Below are 26,249 nucleotides of genomic sequence, written 5' to 3'. Positions count from 1 at the left end.
TGTGGCTAGAACAGCCGTGTATTTCTGTACCTGCCAAACCTGTCAGGTATTATTCAAGGCAATTCAAGGTCATTTCACTCCTTTCAGAAAAGCCATCGCAGCTCTACAGCGAGGGGCTAGAGGCCATATGCTTTTTGCACAAATGTTACAGATTCCCACAACAAACATAACTCTCAGTTTCAACAGTTTGGAAAGCGCTGCTGTTCAAAGCCATCGCTGGAAACAGTGCCCTTTGATTTAAAGCAGTAAGGTCAGTTATAAACGTCAGCATTAAAACAACGTCTCTTACTGTAATTTGAGATGATTCACTCCTAGAGAACATTTTTCCTGCAGAACATTGTGGCCGTGTATGATGTTTGGAGTGTATTCATCAGAACTGCCCACGCCCGGGTAGACTACAGTATGGGATGTCTTAATAGCTTTTCCTTACACCGTTAGAAGAAATATACATTTTTCATTCATCGGTCTGAAGTGATCAGTTAATGCTCAAAGCCCAAGAGGCTGACAATTTTAGAAATATCATGGAAGAATATATCCGCTTCCTGCCGCACTTCCCCCTCACTCCTCCTTCCCCAATCCTGCACCGTGGATATTTGGACACCAAATAATTCTGCCCTCCCTCTCCCTCATCCAGCTTTTTTTTTTTTTTTCTTTTCCATTTTTAAGACAAGAAGGAAGGACAACTGAAAGTTTTATTACTCACATTAGGGAAGAAATTCTTTAGACTCGATCAGTATCAAGGTGTGATGTCAGTTCACAAAAACACGCTCATTGTGTAAATTACTCCAGAGACCAATACATACATATTTATATGAAGCCACACACATATAGAAACAGCAGCCTTTAAGACCAAGAACCTTTCTTTTTAGAATTTTCCTCAAAAAAATATGAAGCTTTATGTAATTTCAGTTGTACCAATATGAACCTATGTCTTGGGTTGGGTCACCGGTCTCAAGCCAGACCACAGTTAGAATAATTAGCTGGATAAAATAAAAAGATAAACTAACTTTATTTTAACACTGTTTGACTGGTAGCCGACACTATTATAAACACTGTATTTCAGATCTACAGTTTATGGCATTTTAGATCCACCAAAATTCTAATTATTTATAGCTAAAGTGACTAGATCTTCTCAGTACAAAAAACCATCTTTTATACCAACACCCAGCTTGGAAGAGTGTCCGCTGTGGAGATAAGTGAAACAATCATGAACTAAATGAAACAAAACCAAACCAGTAGAATTACTTAAAAATTCTAGTCCCTTAACACTTACTCACAACTAATACCCTCACAACCAACCTTTGTCAATTCCAATTTTATTTATCTATTCTAGTTTAGGTTTCAGTTTAAATTACTGGAAAGTGTTTCCAAAGTATTGTTAAAGGCCACGCTGCAAGAGCGGATGAGGCAGCTCTAAGTTCTGCAGGTTATTTCCTCGTAACATCTAGAACAAGTTTCAAGGAAAGGCAGAGCTCTGCGCCGGGTCTGTGCAGCGCCCGCCCCTGTCTGCTCTCCTCTGCCTAAAGCCCTTCCGTTCCCTGTGCTTGTGGGCCCTCCAGCAGCCACGTGGATTAGTCAGTCTGAAACAAATACGCTCTCTAACGTGCACTGCAGACAAACCTGCCAAAAAAAGAGGGAAAATTTTCTACCGTACAAAGTATTTACAAAAACATACAACTTCAAAAGCCAGTATATTTCACCGGCCAAAGTATTAAACACTAGACAGGACGAATTTGTATTTTTTAGATTAGGAATGTAAGTTTTCACGTACAATTAAGAGAACACTCCACTGTAAAAAGGTGAAATACTGCGTTACCAGAATAGAAGTGTCACACAAGAAAGAAGGAGGAGAACGTGCAGCACGCTGATTTACACTCAGGCTCTCGGGTGAAGACAAACACCTATAGACCAATGCAGCTATTCCACATCCTTTGGTGAACATCAAGAAATGTACACATCTAGTCTGCAGTCTTAGAAGTAGAATCATACAACTTTCTTGTCCCTGTCAACTATGTCTCCTCATCTCTTTTCATTAATTAACCAGCTTATTAATTGCTGTAAACCTGAATAACATTAGCTCCTTAAAAATTACTTGTGCTTCAGTTACAGTCAAAAAAGGGATATATAAACTTGTCTCCAGGAAACAGGAAAGTCTACCGGAATTTTAGTGTTTGTTTTGTTGCAAGGTTCTTGATAACACGGGATCACTAACTGCAGAAATCTGGACAGTTGGGAATGATTATGCCTTAGATCTTCATCCTATTTCTCCACTCCTAACGATATATTGTGTGTTTATCAGCTAATCACTGCTGCTGGAGTGGTTTTGTCAGCTATTGCTTCTCCAAATTTCTGCATAAGAAATTTTAATGTCTATTTTTAATTAAAATCTTAATGTTATAAAAGTTGGTATCAAACAAGGTCACCAAATGAACTGAACGTTAAAGGCTAGGAAACCTTGACCAGGCTGCTGTTCTAGAATTCCAAACTAGAAAAATAATAGATATAAAAGACTAGGAATTACAGTGCTAGTTATATTTACATTATAAATTTCCCTTTGTGCTTGCAAGTTACTGAAAGTACACATCCTTTGGTAGTATTCTCTTAGTCTCAAGTAAGAAGTTCATGTTAAACACATTCACACTCCTGATTTGCTTGAGTCAGTTCAAAGGGCTCATACCTTATTTTCTACAGAACATTGTTACAGAAGCACATCTCTTCCCCGTAAATAATAAAAATAGCGATGACAGCGACTTTTCAATGAGTAGCTTCGTGCCTGATATTTAAGAACCTGAAAGAAACAGTCTGTCACAAAATTTGGAAGTCCAAAGACTCCCATCCACAAGCACTGCTGCTGTAGGACTTTTGGGCCGGTTCCAAAGACACATAGACAACCCAAAATGCATCTATAATTCAGACTCATTCAGGCATGGAGAAGTATGAACATTGCAACGTGTACTGACTACTGTTACAAAAACCGCCACAACATCAAACACTGAACTGATGCCTCTAGTTTTAGCCTCACACGTTTCTCACGGATAATGGAAGAGAATGTTTATGTTCTTACAACGCTGTTCCAGAACTCCATGCCCATACTGTGAGACGACTCTTAAACAAGTACTTGCAGCTTTGCCTGTGCCAAGTGGTAGTAAGAAAGCAGAACCTGGGCGAGAGGCTCTGTCTGTTCCCATACTGCGCCCTTGTAAGAAGCCACACACCGCTTGTTAAAGTGGTGAAGCTGTAACCTTCACATGAAGCCGTAAGCAATCGGGTCTAGAAATACAGTAAGTCAAAGAGGAACCTTCCAAGCTATTAGAAGTTGATGCAAAATAATTACAAGTGGTGTCTATTCACTCTTACTGTCAAATGTGAGCCAAATTAGAACGTATGGGCTGGAGGTTTAAGAAAGTAATGTATGGCATATTACGGAGCTTAATGTGCCAATATCATCATAAATGCTGGATATTTTATTTTTCACACTTGCCCATTTAACATCAATCTGTTGACAGAGTTATGCTAATACTAGGAGGTCGCTGCTGATTAGGTTGTTTGCTTAAAATCGGAAGATCTGTTCTTTCCGTTCCATATATCAGTTTTTCCTCCTGAAGACTGCAAGCTGAAAACCTGTTTGCCTCTGTACCAGACACGCCACCACGATTATTTGGAACGGTGACACCACTGACCTGTTCAAAGGATTTGCTAAAGACAGTAGTGGTCGTTCTGGCCAGACTATGGCTGCCGGGCTTAGGCAGGGACTGGCTAGTTGTCAGCGTCAGTCTCTTCAGAGAGACAAGCTCTAGATTCTCGCTCATGGCTCTCTGAGTCTGTTTTCGTGACAAGTGTTCTCTGCAGGTTTCTCCTTCTTTTTCTTTTCCTCCTGCTTTGCTTCCTCCAGACCTTCGCTGGCTCTTCCCTAAAAGGTTCTTGCTGCTCGTGTTGCTGCTGTTAGATAGGGCAGACTGACTGGTACTAGAAGCAGCCCTGGAGTAAAACCCTTCATCGTTTTCAGATACTTCTATCAGTTCTTCTTGAATTGCTAAATCAGTATTACCTGCATGGTAGAAAAAGAAAAAGAATTAGCAATTGACTTTCTCACATTTATTGATTTTGTGTACTGCTAGATTTTGATATCTGCAAGCATGAAGCCATACAGCAGCAGAACGGAGAAGACAAAACACTTACCTATTCCATTACATTTTGGAATTAAGGTTCATTAGGATATAGAGTTACAGCAATTAACGCTGCATTAAATAGATCAAAACGCATGCCCACAATCTCATTTTACAGTGATTTTGGAAAAAAAAAAGTAAATAATGCAGTCTTGTTAATTCATGCAGGAGATTAGAAATTTATAGATTAGAATTTACCACACAGAACAAAAAAGTATAAATCTTACTTTGAGCAAGTGCTCTGATACATGATTTTGCAAAGCTCATTAATTACGATGATCAGTGTCCCAGGACACCCAATATGGCACCTCCATGTTCAGCAACCCAAGAATGCTTTAGGACTGAAAGGTCACCTTCTGCATCACAGGTCTGGTGGTACGAGCTGGAAACTCAGGCACAATATGAGATCTCCAGAACACCGTGAGAGGTGGAATTTGGGAAATCTGAGGTACTTTTCACATCCATTTTGATGGATTCTTTATACAATTGGATCAATGGATTTTGTAAACCAAACAAATATGCTTAATAAGCTCAAAGGTACGTTGAGTCTCACAGTGTATTTTCTCCAGATTAAAGAAATCTACCCGTAAGTTTGTCGTCGTTGTCTGTGGCACAGACGAAGCTGTGTGCAATACATGCATTTGTGTTATTACACATGCAAATAGATTAACTGCATACTTTAATTCTCCAAACATGCAGCAGTGACCCTTTCAATCAGCGGTACCTTAGAGTGCAGCTACAAGTGCTCTGCTAAAACTGCACTCTGCCAGATGAGTTTATTCCATCCTCCATCATTTTTCTTACAGATTTTTGCCTCCTGATTTCTGGCATGCCTTTGCTGTCAGTTCTAGGATCTGTAGCTGTTTCCTGTACTCCCTGTAAATGCTGAACATCATTCTCTGCTAGTGCTCTGCTCTTTTCCCCATTCCCGGTCCTCTCTCCAGCCACACTTGTGACACTAATCTCAGGTATGATAAAGTTGCCCAATTCAGTAGCATCATTACCATTCTCTGGTTGTTCTAGAATTAAAGATGGATAAGAAAAAAAAACAAAAGATGTTTGAAACAAAACATGAAACAAAAGCCAACAGATACAGATGACTAAAGCATTATGAATTAAAGCAGATGTTCACATATTAACCTCTTGTTAATTAGCAACATTAGCAAGTATGGGATTTTGCTTTATTTCTAAATTGCACACTTCAATCTTCCAATTATCGGCCGCACCCACGCACTGGAAAGCCCCATGCTTGAGCTTTCAAAATTGAAATTTCTGAGGATCACAAAACAAACATTCAGAGACTATCAGAAATCAAAGAATTCTCCACAATTAACTTTTTTTACTATATTCTCTGTATCACCGTACTAAATTGAAACTTATTTTTACAATTAAATGGCGTATTTACTACACGTGTTACCAGGTAAGACTAGAAATTCTACAACGTCATGATGCTGTACAGTGGTCACCCTGAAAGCTAATGGAAAAGCAACTAAGCCAACTCAAGCACACTTTGATTTCCATTTTCTTTCTTCATTTCAAAAAGCTATTTTCAACCAGAAAGATATTTACAAGTAGGAGAATCCTCTAGTTACTAAAATCAACCTATTCGGACAAAACCTATGGAGTTTTACTGCAGTTTTTGCTACCTACTAATAACATAACATAGATGTTGATCTCCTCAGCCTTTTTAAGCTCCTTATACCAGCTTACAAATAAATTAGTTTGCAATAAACTCATTTATGTCACACAAGTCAGTTACTAAGTAACTGAGAAAACAGGGATTAAGCTGGGGGGAGGGAAAGCACCACAACTTCCTGCAGGACTTGCAGGGGTGGGGAAGAAAAAAAAAAAAAATTAAGGCAAAACCCAACACAGCTTGGTTCTAAGATGACTTCTTCTCATTAGGGTAAGTTACCAACAGCAGATATACAAGTGCCCAGGCTGGCCAAAAGATTATCTCAAGACAGTCAAAGATGCCTGAAGGCATTGCCAAAAAATCCCCAAGCAAACACAAACCTCCACGGCTACTCACTGTGTGTGAGCACAAGAGATTCAATAACGATATTTAGAAATAAGAATACAAGGTCCTGGTAAAACAAATCCCAACTCAAAAGATGTCTTCATCTCATGTAGACAGGCAAGTTTAAAAAGGATGAACTCTTGAGCAGAGAAAAAGTGAAAACAAAAAAGGGAGTTGAATCTTTATAGAATTTCCATGTATATGCAAGTAACAACTTACAATCCTGGCAACCTGTCAGACCCACGGCGTTTGGAGTATCCTCAGTATCCGATGGGCTTTTTTAAAGTATTCAGAATTGCTTTATCAGCACTAGCTCTACAACCACAAAACTGCCATTAGGTGACCCAGACAGGAAAAAAAAAGAGAAGCCATGACTTTACAGATAGTCGTGGCACATCCTCCATGAAGATGTGTACCACAGACATGCAAGTGAAGACTACACTATATGCCTTATAGTTATATATTCTATATGTGTTATACATGCATACTATATGCAAACGCTATGGCCGCAAACTTGACTAGACTAAAAAAAAAAAAAAATCAGTAAAAGTACAGCTCGCAATAAAGCTCAACAGAATCCCTGTGTTTTATTCATAACAGTTCTTTCAGACCTGAGGATTAAGGGAGGGCTGCCCAGGGACTATATTGCCAGTTTGCTACTGCAGTGACAGAGGCTGGCAGTGCAGACATTTAACTGACAGTATGAAGTCCAAAACCCGAAGAGTTTATGATGATTTTTCACAGCACCACTCTAATGCTTTTTAGCTGGAGGGGATCCTCTCTTCCCCCATCCCTGCACTGAGGACTCTTGCGCAGGCACAGTTTACTTCTACAGCGCTGGGCTTCGCGTTAGTGTTTGTTCTGTCGGCACTTAGCACAACAGTGAAATAAGTTTCAGAGCTGGAAGGTTATTCTGGCAGGGATGGACTCTCCCTGGAGAAAAGATGACTCCAGGGAAACCTTATAGCAGCCTTCCAGTACTTAAAGGGGGCTACAGGAGAGATGGGGAGGGGCCCTTTATCAGGGAGTGTATCAATAGGACAAGGGGTGATGGTTTTAAACTGAAAGAGAGGAGATTTAGATTAGACATTAGGAAGAAATTCTTCACTGTGAGGGTGGTGAGGCACTGGAACAGGTTGCCCAGAGAAGCTGTGGATGCCCCATCCCTGGAGGTGTTCAAGGCCAGGCTGGATGGGGCTTTGAGCAACCTGGTCCAGTGGGAGGTGTCCCTGCCCATGGAACTCAATGATCTTTAAGTTCCCTCCCAACCCGAACCTTTCTACGACATCACTGCCCCTGCTGTTAGAGCTATCCCTGATTTTACCTGCAAATGCAAAGTATCATGATTCTTTCTAACTAGTCAACTACTAACGAAAGTATCTATTTAACAAGTTGCACTAGCCAAAGGCAATGGGATTAATAATCGCTGCCGTTATCTAGTAACTTCCTGATATTTGCTGGGAAACTCAATTAGAACTGTTTCCAAGCATTAGTCCTAACAGCACTTTCTACAAAAGTCTTCTGTCATCAGTAACAAAGGTAACAACAGAGCACCGTGAATTGCAATAATAATAATAATAATTAATAATAATAATACCATCACCATCAAGTATAGCCTTTTTTCTAAAAACATAGGAGCAGAAAAGTTAGCGAGAAGATCAATGCTCTGATTGGCCTCATTGGTCTGATTTTACAGTGGTGAGGTACCGGTGCCCCTGCTATGCCAAACTTCAAGCTCCTTCCTGCCACCCTGTCAGCGCAGGCACCTACAGGCACCTTATTTCAGCAGAACTTCTTCCCAGGACCCAGTGATCTCCATGTGCACAAGTCAACTCTGCTAAAAACTTCATTTTGAGTCAGGACACCTGAGAGGAGAGGGCAGAAGAGAGCTCATTGTCAGACCCTTCCCCACCAAGGGCAGCAAAGCACTAATTAACAGCATCCAGCTCCAAAGAAAGGAAACTCAGAGTGCACAGCAGAAATCAGAGGAAGATTTTTTTTGTTACAAATTTTGTGTAACAGCAATATTTAGTTACTGTTATTTGGTGGTGTGCATTTCTAAACGTAATATCCACTGGGATATCAGCACTTTACTCACACACAGCTGTGTAACCATCACCACACTGAACTGGCAAAAACACCCCCCAAAAACTTCAGAGTCTTATTCAGCATAATTATGTCTAATCTTTTAGCTAAGTGCTATTAACTACTTCTAATAAAATGGAATATACCTTCCTCTGAGTTTAACATCGCACTACAGGAGGAAATTAATGAAAAAATGGGCTACTGGGTATCTCTATTCCTACTAACACCATCTACCATAGCATCTCCAGTCTCATGGCAGAGATAAGACTACACAATCCACATCCTTCATAGTAGCATCCCCTATTTCTAACTTCTAAGAACACCTAAAACAAACCTTGAACTTCGTAGTGCGTGGGTTTGAAGATAATACTGCTTCAAGCTGGACAACTCTGGAAGTCTATCCTTTGAGAAAGAGATATTAATACCCAGTGCACAAGGCAACGTAGCAAAAGAGAAAACAAAGGACACTGCTAAATGGTGTAGACAAAACTGAATAATTATGTCAGTCTGAAACTTCATATAAACATACCCATAGCGGTTGAAGGAAAATGCTGTTGGAGTCACATTTCTGAATGCTTTGAGTAGTACAACCAACCCTGATAAATGCATTTCGTGATTACTAGCTACTAAAAATTAATTCAGAAGATATTTCAGTCATAGTCTACCTTATTATTATGGTTCCCTACATCATTTACCTCAGATTGCACAGGGAAACTGCCCATTTGGATTATAATTCAATTTTAACCACCACAAGCTCAAGCTGCATTTCCTGCACAACAATGTTAGCATTTTGAATTATTCACAAAAGCATCAATGTTTTATACCAAAATTAACACTCATTCCAGATTCCTAAGCTATAACTACTGCAGGAATTAATACCATTTCAGAAAAAGTAAGAAAATTCTCTCCACAGAGATCCAAAGACTAATGTTTCTAAACCTCGTGTACTACATGAAAGTAATCTCTGCAATGGAGAAAAAAACCACAAAACATCTTGTCCTCCTTCTCTCGCTGATGACTTTGTTTTTGTGTTATGTATCTCACCAACATCTACTTTAGCTCTTCTTAGTCTGTTACCTCTGAGTATTTCCCTTCCATGCATTACCTCTACAGAGAGGAGTTTTTCCTGAACAACCCTTATGCAGGGCAGTTTGGCAGATTTTACATTAATAAGGAATGCTTTGCTAGGGCTTGCTTTGGTTTTTTTCCTCGCTTCCATAAAGAAAACCATTCATTTGGGTGTTTATGTCCCTTACACACTGTATGATTTTTCTGGTTTTCCTCTATTTGTGAATGGAAATGGAGATGCCGCTCAAGGCTTGCTTTTAAAACGTTAATACTACAAAAAACTAACACTAGATAGAGGAGCTAATGCTCCTCTTTTTAAAGCTTTATGATTTATAGGCAATGCAATTCAATGGCACTAAATAATTTGTTGATAAGTGGTGTCTAATACCAACTGACTCTGAATACTATGCATTTGTGATTAGATGGATCCATCTTGCAAATGACCTTCACCTTTAGTACCTCTAAAGTACCTACCTTAAAAGTTCAAATTCACACCAATTGGATTTTGAAAACAATTCCTTTAAGTAACAGCTCTAACAAATGAATTACAGGGTTGAGTATCACAACAAGATTAAATGTTAAGTTGTAAAAAGTTAAGTTCAAAACCAATCTAGAGTTCTAGCAAAGGCTAGCATGATCTAACGTCTGAAAACTTTTATAGTAAACTACATTTTTGTAAAAGATAAAAAAAAATAAAGCCCATGCTTCTCAGCTGGAAGTGTGATTTGCCATAATTCTTTTATTTTATTCACTTTACAGAAATAGCTAGTGACTGAAAATTGCTGCCCTTGCTTCCCCAAGGGACACATTGCCTCATCAGGTCTTCTGGTTCATGTAATGTATAAGGTCAAACTACCTCTCAGCTGTCTCCTCTGGCTTCCTAATCCATTTGTACAACTCTTTTATTATACCGAAGCACAAAAATAAAAACCCTGAATACATTTTTTCCCCTTACACTGTGGGAGAGAGAATAACGGCCAGGAGGTATAAGGCTTGTCATCTCATTACCCCACCAATTCCAGTATTTATTTTAATTCAAAGCAGCATCTGTAAGCACAAGCCTCGTTATTCTTTCTGCCTGCTAACCCTGAAGATTTAGTCCATATCTTTCTTTCATCAGGACCTGCAGAGCGCTGAATTTTGTTATTAGGAATTTTGAAATCAAGAGAAGATCCACTCTGACTTCAAAAAGGCTTTTTGAGCCACAAACAATTTTGTTAGTATTTTATAATGAAAACTTTAAGGAGATTAGCTGAAGTGGTATATACATGGAACATTTACCATTTAAAAATAACAACAACAATTGGACAGTCAGTCAAACATATCAAGTTTGGCCTTTAAACTAGCCTAATATTGACATAGCCTTCAAGTTTACAGCTACTCCCACAACTTGCCATACAAGTTCCCCTCCACCCCTGCCCTACACCAAGTGATTTTATTCCTCTTCATTAAATCCTGTACCATTGAGGAAAATCCAAAGTTTTCCCAATAACAATAACAAGTCCTTGATCTTTCAATCCTCATCCGTAAACGCTGACTACTCCTCACTTGGGTCATACAAACTAGTTTATCACTGTTTCTCTCCACTTGCCCTGCTTTAGGAGACTCCTGTAGAACACAGCATTCCCCCACCCAATTTTTCTGAGTCCTACTATTACTCTCATTTCCCTTTCACCTTACTGTTATCTGCTGCAGGGCACTTCTCCCACCATGACCATAAACTCTCGAAGGAAGTTTAATTGAACTTCATCATGTAAAGTGGTGCCCCTGCAAGAAGGCAATAATTGTAAAAACTTCTAGACTTCTGTATTTGCTAAAAAATTTACATTCTTATAAAGATAGTTCCAACACTGATTCTTTAACATTCTTATTTCATTTTTTCTGAAAATGCAAAGACAAAGGGAATGTTTATTTTAATACACTTTCAATGAATGAACTGGCACGCAATATCCTTGATTTGTGCTCCCCTCCACCACCTCATTTGAAGAAGCATGAGAACCACTCAAGAAGGATAGCTGACAAAATTGCCAAGCTTCAGAGAACATCTGTCCATTTAAAAGCTGAGCTGTCAGACAGTTTTCTTGCACCTCGTCAATAATCCCTGCTAAACAACTGTAAGCCTGAAGAAAAGAAAGACTAAAATGGTCCTTAGCAGTCTTGAGGTCTCAGTAACGACTTGCTACTGGACCTCGCCCAAGTTAAAGACACTAATGTTTTGCTCCTCAGCTTTGCCTGACAGTTTTAAGCAGTTTTTAATCAACTGAAAAGAAATTAGGTTATTTTACCTTTCTTTGCCCCTTGCCCCCTATGGTAGCTTACTATTGGTATTACTACCACCAATGTGTATCATTACTGCTAAGAAAGCTCTATCATTATTTTAAAGTCATCTTCTACCAGCATGTTTATAAATAAATTTTCTCACTCACCTGAATTATCTCTCGGTCCTTTATAAGTAACTTGGCAATATTTTCCTAACCAAATTGTCCATATACTACAAAAGCTCATACAGTGCACATCATACAGAAATGTTTATGATACTACTTCAAAACCTTTATTGAACCTATAAAGAGCATTCTTATCTACACTCACTCAGTCTGTCATCAGAATTACAAGCTCAGCAGAACAAACCATTGACAGTTTTCATCGCTGGTCCAGTGGCTCTTCCCTCATCTGGAGATTGTAGAAGTGGAATATAATGTTTCTCCTTTTGCAGAGCATTCAGCACTATTTTTTCTACCTCTCAGCCCAGACCTGCGTTCTACTTTGTGGAAGCCCATATATTAGTTTGCTCAAATGTGCTGGTTTTAGCTGGGGTAGAGTTAAATGTCTTCGTAGTAGCTAGTATGGGGTTATGTTTTGGATTTGTTCTGAAAACAGTGTTGATAATAGATGTTTTCATTACTGCTGAGCAGGGCTTTCACAGCATCAAGGCCTTTCCTGCTTTTCACACTGTCCCACCAGCAAGTAGGCTGGGGGGGCACAAGAAGTTGGGAGGCGACACAGCTAGGACAGCTGACCCAAATCAACCAAAGGGGTATTCTATACCCTATGATGTTGTGCTCAGCAATAAAAACTGGGGGAAGAAGAAGTGGGGAGACACTAGGAGCTATGGCATTTGTCTTCCCAAGTGACTGTTAAGCGTGATGGAACCCTGCTCTCCTGGAAATGGCTGAACACCTGCCTGCCCATGGGAAGCAGTGAATGAATTCCTTGTTTTGCTTTACCTATTAAACTGTCTTTGTCTCAACCCACGAGCTTTGTCAGTTGTACTCTTCTGATTCTCTCCTCCATCCCACCAGGGGGGAGTGAGTGAGCGGGTTGTGTGGTGCTTAGTTGCTGGCTGGGGTTAAACCATGACACCAAAACATTATAATTTATCCCTCTACCCTTAAATCAAATTTTTATTTAAGTCATTTAAGACAGATGAGGTTCTGTGGTAAAGTTGTTAAGTATTTCCTTAGCTTCAGGCACTGCTTTTCAGAAGAAAACAGGAACATCAGCCTCTTTAAAGAATCAATAACTTTGTACAGCTCCCTTTAACCAAAGGGGGTTTTGTGGGTGTTTGTTTGTTTTTTTTTAAACATGATTAGGGAAATAAAGAATATACTTCATCTGAACTGCATTAAGATTCCCATTCACCAGTTAAGAAAATAAGAACCTCCAAACTGCTACTTGCTTACTAGCAATGAAGATGTGCAATAACAAAATTCTCAATTTTATTTTAAAACACGTGCAAAAAGTTGAGAATTTATTGCAAAATGTACTTCTTACCATGCCTTTTCCATCTATGCCCTCGGATAGACATGCTAGTCACAGCATTTCTTGATATTCTGGATGAAGTAGGTGTAATTTCAACCTGAATGCATCTTGTACCTTCTTTACTAGATTTCATGGCACCCTGAGGCAGTGAAGCTTTTATTGCATTAGCAACCTAGAACAGGAAAAGACACACTTAAGTTCTTAACACAAAGATCCAAATTTTAGAAGAAAAGTTCTGTCAGGGGATTCTTATTACTTCAAGAAGAATACTGTGTACAATTCCAGCTTAAGGTCCAAAAGCACATTAGCTTTTTGCATGGGTTATAAAGAACACTGGTTGCAATTACCTCTCAGAACTAAGTTACATTTAATACCTACCACTTTTTAAAACAAAGTTTCCAGTTTAAAGATGTGGTTATTACTTAACATAAACTTCCGAGTGCTTCTGCACTATCATCTAAGCTTTCAAGACTAAGAAAAATTCTACTGAAAATAGTTTGTTCACTAGGAAAGATGACAAATTATATTGAAAAATACCTGTGTGCGCGTGTGCATACTTGCGGATCTAGCTATTCACACGAGCACAGCCACATAGATCTCATGGGATTTAGGTTCCTGGTGTGATGTCGCATCATGCACGTTCATAGGAAGGATTTTCCTAGACTAAAAATTTTACTCAAAAAAAAAATATATATGCTGAAATACAACACCTACCAGGAGAGGTTCTGGATAGAGTTCCAGTTGTGCTCTATACAAGATGTCATCCATAGCTTTACGAGCCAGATCCCATTCTCCATTATAACTACAAAGGTAAATATATACATAGTAATAAGCACCTATATCAACAGATGAACCTTCTTGGTCACATAACCATCACAGATTTAATATTCCACGAGAGCTCAGTTTAGAGGAGTTGAACTGCTTGCGTTCGTTAGCAGTTAGTCTGCTATTTAGAGAACTCGTTCTGAAGTAGCTTCTATAGAAACAAGGTTTTATTTTCATTGGCCACCCTGAGCAGTTTAAAAAATGACATAATTACTGATCAGCTAGTCATTAAATATTCTGAAATTCAGACAGGATTGTTTTAATATTACTCCATCTTTTGAGTATTCCTATGTTACTAGTCTCTAATTATTTTGGTTAATAAGAGAGCTTTGTGCATTAACATGACTATCAAAGAGTAAATGACATCAGCATTTCAGAGAGAGAACAATAAGACCTTTTTTCCTTAACTAGACTGATGTCAAAACTAAGCATGCAAAACTGCGGACAGCAGACACCAGTTGGAAAAGGTTTTTTTAAAAGATTTTTTCACATCTGCAGTTGCATCTCTGCTGTTCTATCCCTTTTTCCCCAGCATAACTTCAGCTAGCTAGTTGGAGAACTATATTCTCTTCCTGAGGGCCTTATTGCTAGACACACCATCTACCCACTAGAAAATAAAACATTTCAAAGGTAGCATGCCTGAGTAAGAGTAGAAATTAAGCTGACATTTCTTTATTTTGTATGCATATAAAAAACCCCCAACTTACAAGGCATAATAGATCCCTGTTAGCATTTGCACCATGAATTCAGATGAAACTGGAATCCTACTGTTGACTCCCTTGTATTTTCTCACTTGTTGGCGAGGGTATCCACAGACACAAATTCTAAAGAAATTGTGAATTTGTCATTAGCAAATAACGTAGAACGCATTTGTATAGAACTCTACAAAGCTAGGTGTTTAGTTCACATTTTAACTACAACAGTCCCACGGGAAGGTATCCACCGACAACCCTGTGCTGAAGCAAACTATTTCTTATTATGGAAGAAGGGCATGCCCTCTACTGGCAGAGTTCAAATCCTTCAAAATAGAGACACCCTAAACACTCGTGTCACATTTTGATACTACAGTGGAACACAAAAGAAAACTGCCTGTAAAAGTCATTCTGAATCCACTCATTTGCTGCAGAATAGACAAAAAACAAGTCAATGGTGTTTAAGGAAATAAAGCAGCACTGCAACTATTACTACTACAGACAGAAGTGTGTCATTGCATATAATATGGAAGTTGCATACAAATTTTCAAGCAGAGACCAGAAGTGTCGCATTCATAAAAGCTGTTCTAAAACCCAGTAAAAGACAGCCTTAGAATTTTTTTTCTGAACTAGATTCCACACCAGGTTCTGTGGTCAAAACATTTTGGAAATCAAAGATATTAGATAGTTAAATATTCAATTCATTGGCTGTAACTGGACTTCTGGAATGATCTTCAATGACAATAATCAAAGTATTTCCTTCTCCAAAGCACACGCTAGAAGGCTTATTCTCAGAAAGCTTCAATACCAGAGAGCTTGTAAAACTTCTCTTAAATCTATTTTTTTCCAGAAAAAAAAAGTTAAGATTGTATTGTAGTACCTTTCAAATTACCTTTCAAATTACATCTGTACTAGAGATTTCAGGAGCCTTTTCTTCATTAATCCTAACCTTGTCACTAATCTACTGTACTTTTTTCCTCTCCTCTATCCCACAACTCATCTTCTGCTTTGGTTACTTAAAAAAGCCCCACAACCACAACAAAAAAGCAGACGGCACCCCCAAGATCTCTGTAGCTCATCAACTCTCTCAGTACACACATTATACCTAGTATGATCGCAATTTGACTCTTCATGCTGATATCACCATATCTTCAAATAATAACAACAAAAACATTTTAAACGCTTCATCAGGAAAGACAGGAAGCCACGCTAGTGACAACATCCAAGGAAACATAAACATTATGAGATGTTTATAAAGGAAGAATTATAGGATGGTATGGGTCAGAAGGGACCTTTAAAGATCATTTATTTCCACTCCCTGTACCATGGTCAGGGACACCTCCCACTAGACCAGGTTGCTCAAAGCCCCATCCAGCCTGGCCTTGAACACCTCCAGGGATGGGGCAGCCACAGCTTCTCTGGGCAACCTGTTCCAGTGTCTCACCACCCTCACACTAAAGAATTTCTTCCTTATGTCCAATCTAAATCAACCCTCTTTCAGTTTAATTTTTAGAAAACAGAATGTAAATAAATTTTTATCTTAAAAATATGTACAGTTCACCTGCAAAGTATACACACAGCTAGCTAAAACAAAAGTCTTACTTCCACTTAAGTGAGACTCTTCTGTTAAATATACATAAGATGTTGAAACCAAATGAGTTCATCCTCTCATATTTCTTTTTGTTCACACACGGTAAAAATTAAAGCACCAAAGCTGTTTTTCTGACTCTTGCCTAGTCCTAAATCACATGAGCCAGTTACTGAAATGAACTAGGTTGAATAACTCCCCCATAAAAATCCCATTCCATTTTCCTCCTGTTTATCCCCCAGAAGAGGCTATTATTATGCAGCTTGGGCAACACTTTAGTTCCGGATAGCCCATAATTTCTACCAATAGTTTGGCCCAAAGATGACACTTATTAAAATAATAAGCATTTCAGTGTTGTGTAAAGCCTGGGGGTGGAGGCAGCAGCAAGTAAGTGTCCAGTTTAAACAAAAATGCTAGTTTACATAAAAATCATTTAACCAGTTCATTTTTAGGCCAATGTATATATCTATGCATTTACTAGATGCTATTGTACAGGGATACAGTAAGTATTTTGGGGGGAAAACAGTGAACTCACAGTAGAAATGTGACCAGTTAACACTGACAGTTATATAGAAAAGACCTTAATACAGACACTCTATAAATGCCAGTATTGATTTAAAAGCCCTACTGTAATCTGAGCGAGTTACTCTAAAATGGCTAGAAAGACATCAGAAGAACTGCTTTGTTTTACATCAGAGTAAGATAATATTCTTATGAAAAGAGACTTAGTAACGGAAGATGCCCAAATACAAAAAAAAAAAAATCTGAATTTACAACGTTTGAGATCAGCACGAAATATTTCATGCTGCAATTGTCACATTTACAGTTCATGTTTGTAAATAAAAACTACTAGAAGCTTTCGCTTCTTCAGAAAAGTCATAAAAATTGAATTAGACTTACTAGAAGAAAGCATATTCATTTTAACTGCTTTCATATAGATCTTCCAAAACAAACCCGAATTCAACACTGCTCAAACCAATTAAGGGAGTTATTTTATAGATTCTTCTGAGAATTTTGTCAGCAGCACATCCAAACAGGCTACTGAAAGATATTCTGGATCTTCTGACACATATTCTCTAAAATGCTGTCAGGGCAAGATTTTCAGTAAGCAGAGAAACACGGATGCCAAAACCAGTAGGCAATGAAGAACTAAGATAAAAGACGAATTGCTCAGCATCCAAACATTCAACATTTTGAAGTAGAAAGCCTTGCTTGCATCTACTGGTAATTTGCTTGTAGGTTTTTGGAGGCCTTTTAAAAATTATTTATCCCAAATACAATCAAAACCTAAATCAAGCAGAATAAGCAACATCAGCTTCATGTCCACAATCCTTAGCTTCTAAATGTTTTCTACCGTAAAATTTAGACCTGCATATCTAACAAATATCTTGTAAAGACTACTGTAAATATTGCCAAGTGCTGCAATGCTCTCTCGCCTCCCCTTAAGAGAAGAGAATCTTCCAGGCATCCATTGCCATGTTTTGTTTGCATGAGGAATCTGGAAACTATGACTGGTTAAAAGTTGTAGTTGACTTCTAGGTCTCTCTTGGGTTTCCTGGGTTAACGAGAGCATTCTTTTTCCTTAACCCAATGTCCACTTTCAAAAAAAAAAATCTAGAGATAGACATGCTTCCTACCAGTTCTTCCTCTTTGAAAAAACAAATGGATCAAAAATAGACACTATAATTAAAGATGAGGTGGAGGTTTTGGGGGTTTTGTTTTATTTTTTGAAGCAGCAGCAGATTTTGGAAACACCCAACATATCTATAAAGAAAGTGATATATTTCTAGTTTCAAGATCTGCTATAACTTCAAAAAAGTTTCAACTTGCACGGCATCCAAATATATTTAGTCAGCTTCCAATGCAAATTTTACCAAGATTTTAGAAGACATTTCTGATTTTTAGTTAACACACCTAACAACTTTTGATTAAAACAAACAGTTCCCTTAATTTGACCTCTTCACTAACAGCACTGCATATAAGGCAGGTCATTGCTTCCCCATTTTGAGATCTCAACCCAAAGTTATATAAGAGATACTTTAAAAGCAAATAATGCAGCTGTAAATACTTAATGAAAAAGAGTCGAGTTTACAAGTAGCTTTTGGGAATCTGAAGCTTTTTTAAAAAGAAAAAGTTCAAACTGATTGCATTTCAATTTGAAAATGCCATTTTAAGTGTAATCAACCTACAGAAATTACCTTGAACAAATCTGACACAATGACTGAAGAGAAATTGCAGGCATGTAGCTTAAGGCAGCATTGTAGCAGAGCAGAAGGAAAGTCAGCACTTCAAACCTGGGATTACAAGAAACATTAGAATTCCATTACCAATTTTATTTTTGAAAAGAAAACAAGTTTACATCGACATTTGCAAGACTTACTTCAACAGATTTGATAATTTCTTTCAATAAAATTGACGAGTAGTTTGCTTCTTTAAGCATTTCCACTTCATGTAGTAATATGTGCTGCTAGTCTTTCTGCATCTATACTTACATGTGTTTAAAAACAAGAAAAACCCAAACCACCATAAAACACAGCATACACATATCCACCTTCAGTCTATAACTATATTAAAAGATATAAGTAGTTAAGATTCATTAGTGATTCCCAAGCAAAATCCCATTATACAATTTCACCTGTTCTGTGCTGTTAACATCTCCCTCTGAGGATGAGGTCCGCTGTATACAACCCTGGACAAACCATGCTGCGACAAAGCTCCTTCAGTGAGAGCCATGGAGCCAATGCTGGAAGGCTAAAGGAAAGAGGGTCATTCAAAACACGTCCACCTGAAGTCTTGCTACGACACAAGTGAAAATGGACAATGAGCAGCATCACCATATTTGTACCTAGATTTTCAACAGGCTTAAGGTTATCCAATTGCTTAGCTGTCTTAAATTTGAGGAGTTATTTTACACCAGATAAGGAATGCGGCTTTAGAATAGAAAAAAAACCAAAACACATAGTTGGTGCATTGAGTTGACATTATGATTATTCAGTCTCGAAGAGGCCTCGGAGATCAGTTAGTAGTACTCAGAAGACTGAGAAAAATGTTCCTATGTCATCCACGCAACATGTTAAAACTACTTTTCAATTCTATTCTTAACAAATAGACCCCCAAAGCATACTGTCTTTCAATCAGTAACAACTTTATGTTGTACATGTCACTTACTTCATGATAGACTGAAGGTTTGGACAAAGATGGAATTGTGAAACTCAGCACTTTGCTATGTCCCTCTTTGTCAACTATCTCCTGAAAAAGACAGAGGATACCAATGGTTATACTGTACTGCAGAAACCAGACATTCAAAAATGCTGAAGGCTGGATGGTGCTGAACGGATAAAGCAAGCCAACAAATTATGATAGGGACAGACAGGGACACTATAAGAAACCAAGCTACAAGCTAGAAATGATGTCTGTATTTGCTTTCTAACAGTGCATTTGCTTTGTTTCTGAAAACTATTCAAATGACTTAGCAAAGGGTACATGCATTTGCATACATAGTCCACTTTATAAAAACATAAAAATATCTCAATATGTTTAATAAACAATTTTATCTTCTTTAATTATACACTATTCGCTAATTGTGAAGGTTAATGTTTAATAATTCTGTTCTGAAAACTATTTACCCATCAAGTAATGACTCTACAAGTATTTGTTTCGGAAATACCATAGCTCTGGAATGATTGCAGCCTCATACAGTGATAGAAGCAAACATCATAGTATTTGCAAAATTCCAAGATTGATAATTCTGTATTTATAGAGAGAGTCGGATGGAAAGCTTTAGAGAAGCTACTATACTGCAAGATACCACCATAGCAGTACGTTGGCAGATTTCTTGCTCCTGTAAGTTAGTGGAAGACTAATGGGTAAGACAAAAAAAAAAGTGCCCAAGCATCACAGAAGATAGCACTGAAATGCTTCAAATAAAAAAACTTCAGAAGTTCCAAAGCAGACCTGATACCAAGAATTAAGTAACAAAAAAAATTAAAAGGATTCCTTTGGCTCCTTCAGACATTAGTGCATTAACGCTTTCTAGGATACACAAAAAGAGTAGAGATATTATTCACCAAAACAGAAGAATAAAAGTTCACGTTGCAGATTTCTGACAAGGACACCAATCTGAAGAGTCAAAAATGAGATAATCACTTCATTTCAATTCTGAAGCAAAATTGTTAATTATTGCCCAGTAAAACATTCCACAGTATCCCCCAAAAGCACACTAATGATTTTCAGCCTGAAAAATTACATGGGAATACAAACCAAGTTATAAACTCCTAGGAGAAGAGCTTCTATGCATCCACTGCTCTGCAAATCTCTGCTGGCTGAGACAGCAAGATAGCACCACATCAATTCTGGTAGAAACTGCAGTGTAAATCGTAGCAATTGCTCCTCACCACTGCGATAGAACTCAAAGAGCTGATGGCAAACTGGCTCCAGAAGCTGAAATATAAATTACAGTTGTGAATTAATAAAATGCTACAAGAAGCTGCAATTTTCTGTGGATCAAGTTACTTCTGAACCCAAAAGGATCTTAGCAGGTTTTGGTTCTTTTTAAGTAGTAATTTGGGACAATCTGATCCATTCAAAAATAGAGGAACTTTTAGCTTTTGACTAAGAAGCTGCTCTTTGGAAAAAATCATTTGTGAAAAAATCTACAGCAAAGGCAAAAAAAATCATGCCAAGCTAAACTAGTTGTCAGTTTTAAGAGCAGAATATCCAAGATCCTTCTAGAAAACTTTACCAGCACAAGTGCTTTCTATCTTCACCTTACACATTTCACACAATTTGCACGCTTCCTTTAATAAAGTATCAGTTCAGAATGATGTGCTTGAACTTTAAAAGGCACATAAATAGCTATGACAGGTATCCATGTTCACATCATTATCTCAGTTGAGACAGCTTCATATCAGCACATTTAAATGCGTAATCAGTACAAAACCAGATTTTCTTCCTCAAAATGCCACCACATGCTACAACTAATATCAAAACGCACTAATGATTGTTGTGGTTTCAAAATATTGTTTTACACTAAAACAGTTCTAAAAGGTATCTAGACTGAAACAATTTTTAATGCTGGAACAGAAGAACATCCAAGCAATTTCATCCCTCTTCTTTTTAAGCTGCATCCAAATCTGTTAGACACTCCAAACACTTTCTATTTCCTAATGCAAATGCCTGCAAGGCTACTATCTAAAAGGAGAGCAATAGTGTTTTAGCAGAAAGCAAAAATTCTTGAGAATTTGTGAAGAAACATACCTCAGAATTTTTTATTTTTTTTTTAAATTGTTGGACTCTTGAGTCAATTAAAAGTCCTTTAAATCTTCACATCTACTGAAGATTCTCCTTGTACTGAATTACATTTTTCACCTATCAGTGGCCCAGGAACCTCAAAAGTAACTAAAAGTCTTTACTAACACAGCTACTATGAATTGGATATTTCTTTGCTATAGCAAAGAAGTAGTTAATTTATCTCACAAATTGATTATTAAATTTTTGGAAAAGCAAACCAAAAAAATCCCAAACAAAAAGCATACATGAACCAGCAGGAAGATGCAGTCACAGATAGAAATTAACCATGTGCATTTGCAAGTGCTTAAAAAAAAAAAAAAGAACACATCCATCCCCCAAAACGAGATTAACCACAATTTTAAGGTACAGATAATTATTATATTAGAAGTACATATATTCAAAGGTATACAGATGGGGTTGTTTGTTTTTAATCTCAGGAGTATTTGTAGTGTTCACGCATTAATCTTTCCCCTTTGCTTACGTACATGAGATAAGAAAGGACAGCACATATCCTACGCTGTAAAGCAAGCTGTCATTACAAAATGCAGCTAGAAGATCTCAAAGAAGAGTTGAAAAAAATTACTTGTCTTTTTAACTGCTAGTTTTTAAGTATTTTCACAACATGGAAAGCTTCAGGTAGCCCTTTCCACAAAGTGGCAGATACTCCAAGAACAGTCTAAATAAAGACTTTAGGACTGTTCTCCCAAGGCAGCACAACACTCAGTGTCAGCACTGGCTTTTCAATTCAATTCAGTTTCACTGAAAGGAAAATCTTTGATGCTTTGCCCCCAGAATTATCCCAACAACCTTTTTGAGCAGAATTTGCAGGGCTTTGACTGAGGTCTCTGAGAAACCTAGTGATAGCCAGAAGTAGTGAGAAATCAAAGAATATATGAAAGTATCAAATTGGCTATTAACAGGGAGACTCATCAGATTAATTTGCGTGTTGATACACATTCTGAAGACCAGACAGGCTTGACTCAGTAGTTCGAATGACTCAGAATGCCTTTCTGAGCAGCAAAGTAAAATTACATTTCTTCTTTGCTAGACAACCTGGGAGTTTCTCTACCAGCATTCTCTCTAAAACCGTGCACACTGACAGCATTTTATCCTATGACCACTACTGGCACCATCTCAAACTTTGGAAAGGTTCCTTATACTGGGTCTTTTCAGAAGAGGAATTAAGGACTTGGTCCAATTTTGAACTAACAAACAAAGTTTTGCTGGATGGTTGAAAGTGAGACAATTCAGCTAACAAAATACAACTAAAACCAGCTCAGTATGTTCCAAACCCACATGGACATTTTAATACAAAGTGCAGTCATGGACCATTCCTGGAGCAGGTGCAGAGCAAACCTGCCACCTTGCCCCCAGTTTTGTTTTTTTTTTTTCTTTTTTGGCCATCATTTCAGCAAGGGTACATCCACTGTAGAAGTGCCTATATTTGTATGCATTTAAAACAAGAACAAAACCCCCTAAAAACCTAAGCAATAACTTAAAAGAATTGCAAACCTAACATTTTTATCTTGGGTTGTAATAGACAAGCTTCTGATAGCTACAGATCCACATTCAAGTGATACTGAATTACAGAAAGAATTCCATCAGTCTTAAACATCTTTTGAATGCCTTAACATATTTTGCAATTCTGTACCCAAGTCCTGAAGCCCAGGAGTATGACCTACAAGCTTAGCTATGATCAGTAGGTTATAAAACTTTTGTTTCCATGGTAGTATGTCATTGCTAAGAACAAACGTTTTGACAGAGACTCTTCATGTGGTTCTGTAGCTCACTTAGAACACAATTAACTAGCACACAAGGTCTTATTTTACTCTGCTGGTGTTATGTCAGCCATTTCATGCAAGAGATCTGATATACTCACTTCACTCTGTGGCTCCTGAATTACTTTGTAAAGAGATGAAATCAAAGCACTCTTGTCTTTCAAGTTTGTAGCATAGCTGGATATGGATGCTTCTGGCAGTGTCTGAAATAAAAATATAACTACTAGAAAAAGCAATTTGTCATTAAAATGTAACAGCTATTTGAACAACAATTTTCTATTACATGTTACTACTTATCAGAGTTTATAGTAAACTAAAACTTGTTTCACAAAGACATCCTTACTATGGAAATCACCACATTTTCAGGACATCAAAATTGCATGAAGACACGCTGCATTTTATTATTTTGCAGACAGTTTCATACAGAATGTAATGACAGTGGATGGGAAATAGATAAAAAAAAACCTACAATCCAGGTGCAATCCCAATGAAATTTCACTGTGAAATTTCAGTATTGTGGAGCTTAGCAGTTTGCAGCCCCGTACTTAAAAGGGTTTTCTCAAGGCTGACTGTAAACAGCTAGTGAACTGTAATACAGGATATAGTATTTCTCTGAAAGAACACAAATTCTAGTTGACATGAACAGCTCTTCTCTAACACTAAACAGATTTTCCACCAGTACTTAGGAGGGTAAAAAATCTAACCTTTTCAACAACCCTTTGGAAGCTGTATATTTAAACTTACTATTCATAGCTCTTACAGTACTACTTATCTGCAGTCCTTCAAAGGAGATCATGTCCCATTATACAGAGAGGAAAACACATTTCCAGCATATCTAAGCAGACCAGGAGCAAATCCTATAGTCAAGTCTAGTCCATACTCAAACCAACAAGACCATTCATCCGTGATATACATTTTTACTTCTCTCTATCAGGAAGTGTGTAATCCCAAAGAAGACAATAAAAAAAATCCTTTCAAGCAGGCATTTGCATGTATCACACTATCTCAGCAAAATCCAAGATTACTTTTTTTTTTTCTTCATTTTCTACAGTGCTCAAGCACTCTTGCATACTGCTCCAGCAGCAATTCAAACACTACTGGCGAAACATCTGAGAGTTTATTACCTTGAACTCTGATAACCACTCCTCCACAACCCCAGTATCCACAGCTAACATCTTCCTACATCCGTTCTGAAACCTTCAGCCTGAAAGAAAAAGCAAACACAGTTTGTGAGAACTACGTAGTCACTGCGTTAAACAGATAATGAAAATTAAGTCCCTGTGAATATTTAAAGATTCTTATCATGCTTTTACTTGTTAACATTTCACATGCTGACACTACTTTGAACTTTTATTCTACCTCACTTAGCAAGCTGCTGGAAGCATTAGGCATGGGAGTCTTCACATACAGCAGTTTAATAAATTCCAAATATGTATTGCGTGGGAAGCTCAATAAGTCAAAGATTTGCAGAAATGGCATTTTGGAAACAGAAAAATACTACCTTCTCAATTTCAATTTATTTTTCAGCTTACAGAACTTAAGAGAAAACTGTACGGATTCACTGAAAAGAAATGACTGTTACGGCTTTTCCTAGTCAACTGCTATTCCTAACTCTGGAAAAGGTCACTGAAAAAAAGACTGATGGAAAAACCTTTCAATCCTCCCCCACCGTGGCAACTGCAAGACAACAAGCCTGGTGCCTCAGCACGTAGCCTGGGATGGACTCCCCTGTCCGACATCCCACACAATCTCAGGCAAAGCAAGATCATCAGGACTAAGACCTGAACACAAGAGATGCTGTGGCTTTACTCAAACAGAAAGGGACCAAAATCTTTCAATCCGTTGGATGTGGTTGTGAGGAAATGACTATTCAAACATGCACAGCAAAAGCAATAAAATCGAACAGGCTGTCCAGGAACTTCTTGAATCATTTAAATACAACATAATAATGTAAGCAGCCAGAGATTTCTGCTCCCTCTCGCCAGCACTGTCATTAAATAAATGACAGTGGTCAGGTGAAACCATGGGGAACCAGGTAGGGCAATCTCTTACAACCCCAGAAAGATATGCAAGCCTGCACAAAGCATATGAAACCAGTGCTTTCTGAGGATGAGAAGGGAAGTAGGAAGGGCTAAGGAATTATAAGCTGCCCAGGGCTTTATTTAATTTCTGGAGAAAACAGCAGTAGTAGCTGTAAACACTTCAGAAGTACAATGCAGCAGCAGCTCCACTAAAAGGCTTCTCCTGACAGGTAGAGGGTTGGGGCAGCTCCATGAGAAGGATACCAGCAACATCAGGGGAGGTCGACGACAACCCACAGCCAAGTGAAAGTGGAAGACCAGGTTGGCAAGCAAAGGGCACAGAGTGACGTGGGCAAGAGAGACCTCGTAAAGAAAAAACAGAGCTAACCAGGGCCCCACCTCAAATGGAAGCACATACATGAAGTGCTGCCTGCAGGACAGCAGGTTGGGGAAGCTCTAATAACTTTACTAGCAAATAAGCATGACTGGGTGCCTCTGTGAAGTGTCCATACACCAACACACACACAGAATGGCAACCAAGCAGGAGGAAGTCGTCGGTGTGCGATTTGCAGAGCTACGATCTCAGTGCGATCACTAAGACACAGCCCACACAACCAGACTACTGCCATGTTCTTACCAGCAAGAGCAGTCCTCAGGAATCCCAGGCCTCTGAGCACAGAAAGTTGCCTCCACTGCCAGGCTCCGAGGGCTCTGACCAGTGGCACAAAGCCCAGCTGGAGACCTGGCCTTACTGGTGCACAACAGGGGTCAATACCTGGGCCAGGACAGTTTAACATCTTCATTAACAAAGATGGGCGATGGGACCGAGCTCACCTTCGGCACATTTGCAGGTATCGCAACACCAGGAGGAGAGGTCAACACCCCAGGAGTGGCTGCCATTCACAGGGACACCAACAGGCAGGAGACTTGAGCTGACACGTGAATCTCAGGAAGTTTA

General features: G+C 38.4%; 1 protein-coding gene across 1 annotated transcript; it reads right to left on the bottom strand.

The window, feature by feature from the left end:
- Positions 1-24,445, bottom strand: HYCC1 (hyccin PI4KA lipid kinase complex subunit 1). Its single transcript, XM_074150242.1, has 10 exons — positions 24,395-24,445; positions 23,372-23,473; positions 20,464-20,643; positions 19,372-19,452; positions 18,839-18,954; positions 18,402-18,497; positions 14,631-14,747; positions 13,813-13,900; positions 13,111-13,270; positions 1-4,048 (listed from the first exon to the last, which is right to left on the bottom strand). Exons 1-10 carry the CDS (start codon positions 24,443-24,445, stop codon positions 3,492-3,494), a joined length of 1,548 nt encoding a protein of 515 aa, XP_074006343.1. The 3' UTR covers positions 1-3,491.
- Between the last annotated feature and the right edge of the window lie 1,804 nt (positions 24,446-26,249).

The sequence above is a fragment of the Numenius arquata genome, chromosome 7 (genome assembly GCF_964106895.1).
Source record: "Numenius arquata chromosome 7, bNumArq3.hap1.1, whole genome shotgun sequence".
Lineage (NCBI taxonomy): Eukaryota > Metazoa > Chordata > Aves > Charadriiformes > Scolopacidae > Numenius > Numenius arquata.
The sequence above is the reverse complement of the archived record's forward strand: the minus strand, read 5'-3'. Positions and strand labels throughout refer to the sequence as shown.

Bases quoted from the DNA above. Each gene is read 5' to 3' on its own strand.
- HYCC1 (XM_074150242.1), bottom strand. From the start codon at position 24,445: ATGTTAGCTGTGGATACTGGGGTTGTGGAGGAGTGGTTATCAGAGTTC. The intron at 23,474-24,394 runs GTAATAAACTCT...TTTTTATTTCAG, and splicing joins AGTGGTTATCAGAGTTCAAG to ACACTGCCAGAAGCATCCAT. The intron at 13,901-14,630 runs GTAAGTTGGGGG...TTACCTTTGTAG, and splicing joins ACAGGGATCTATTATGCCTT to TTATAATGGAGAATGGGATC.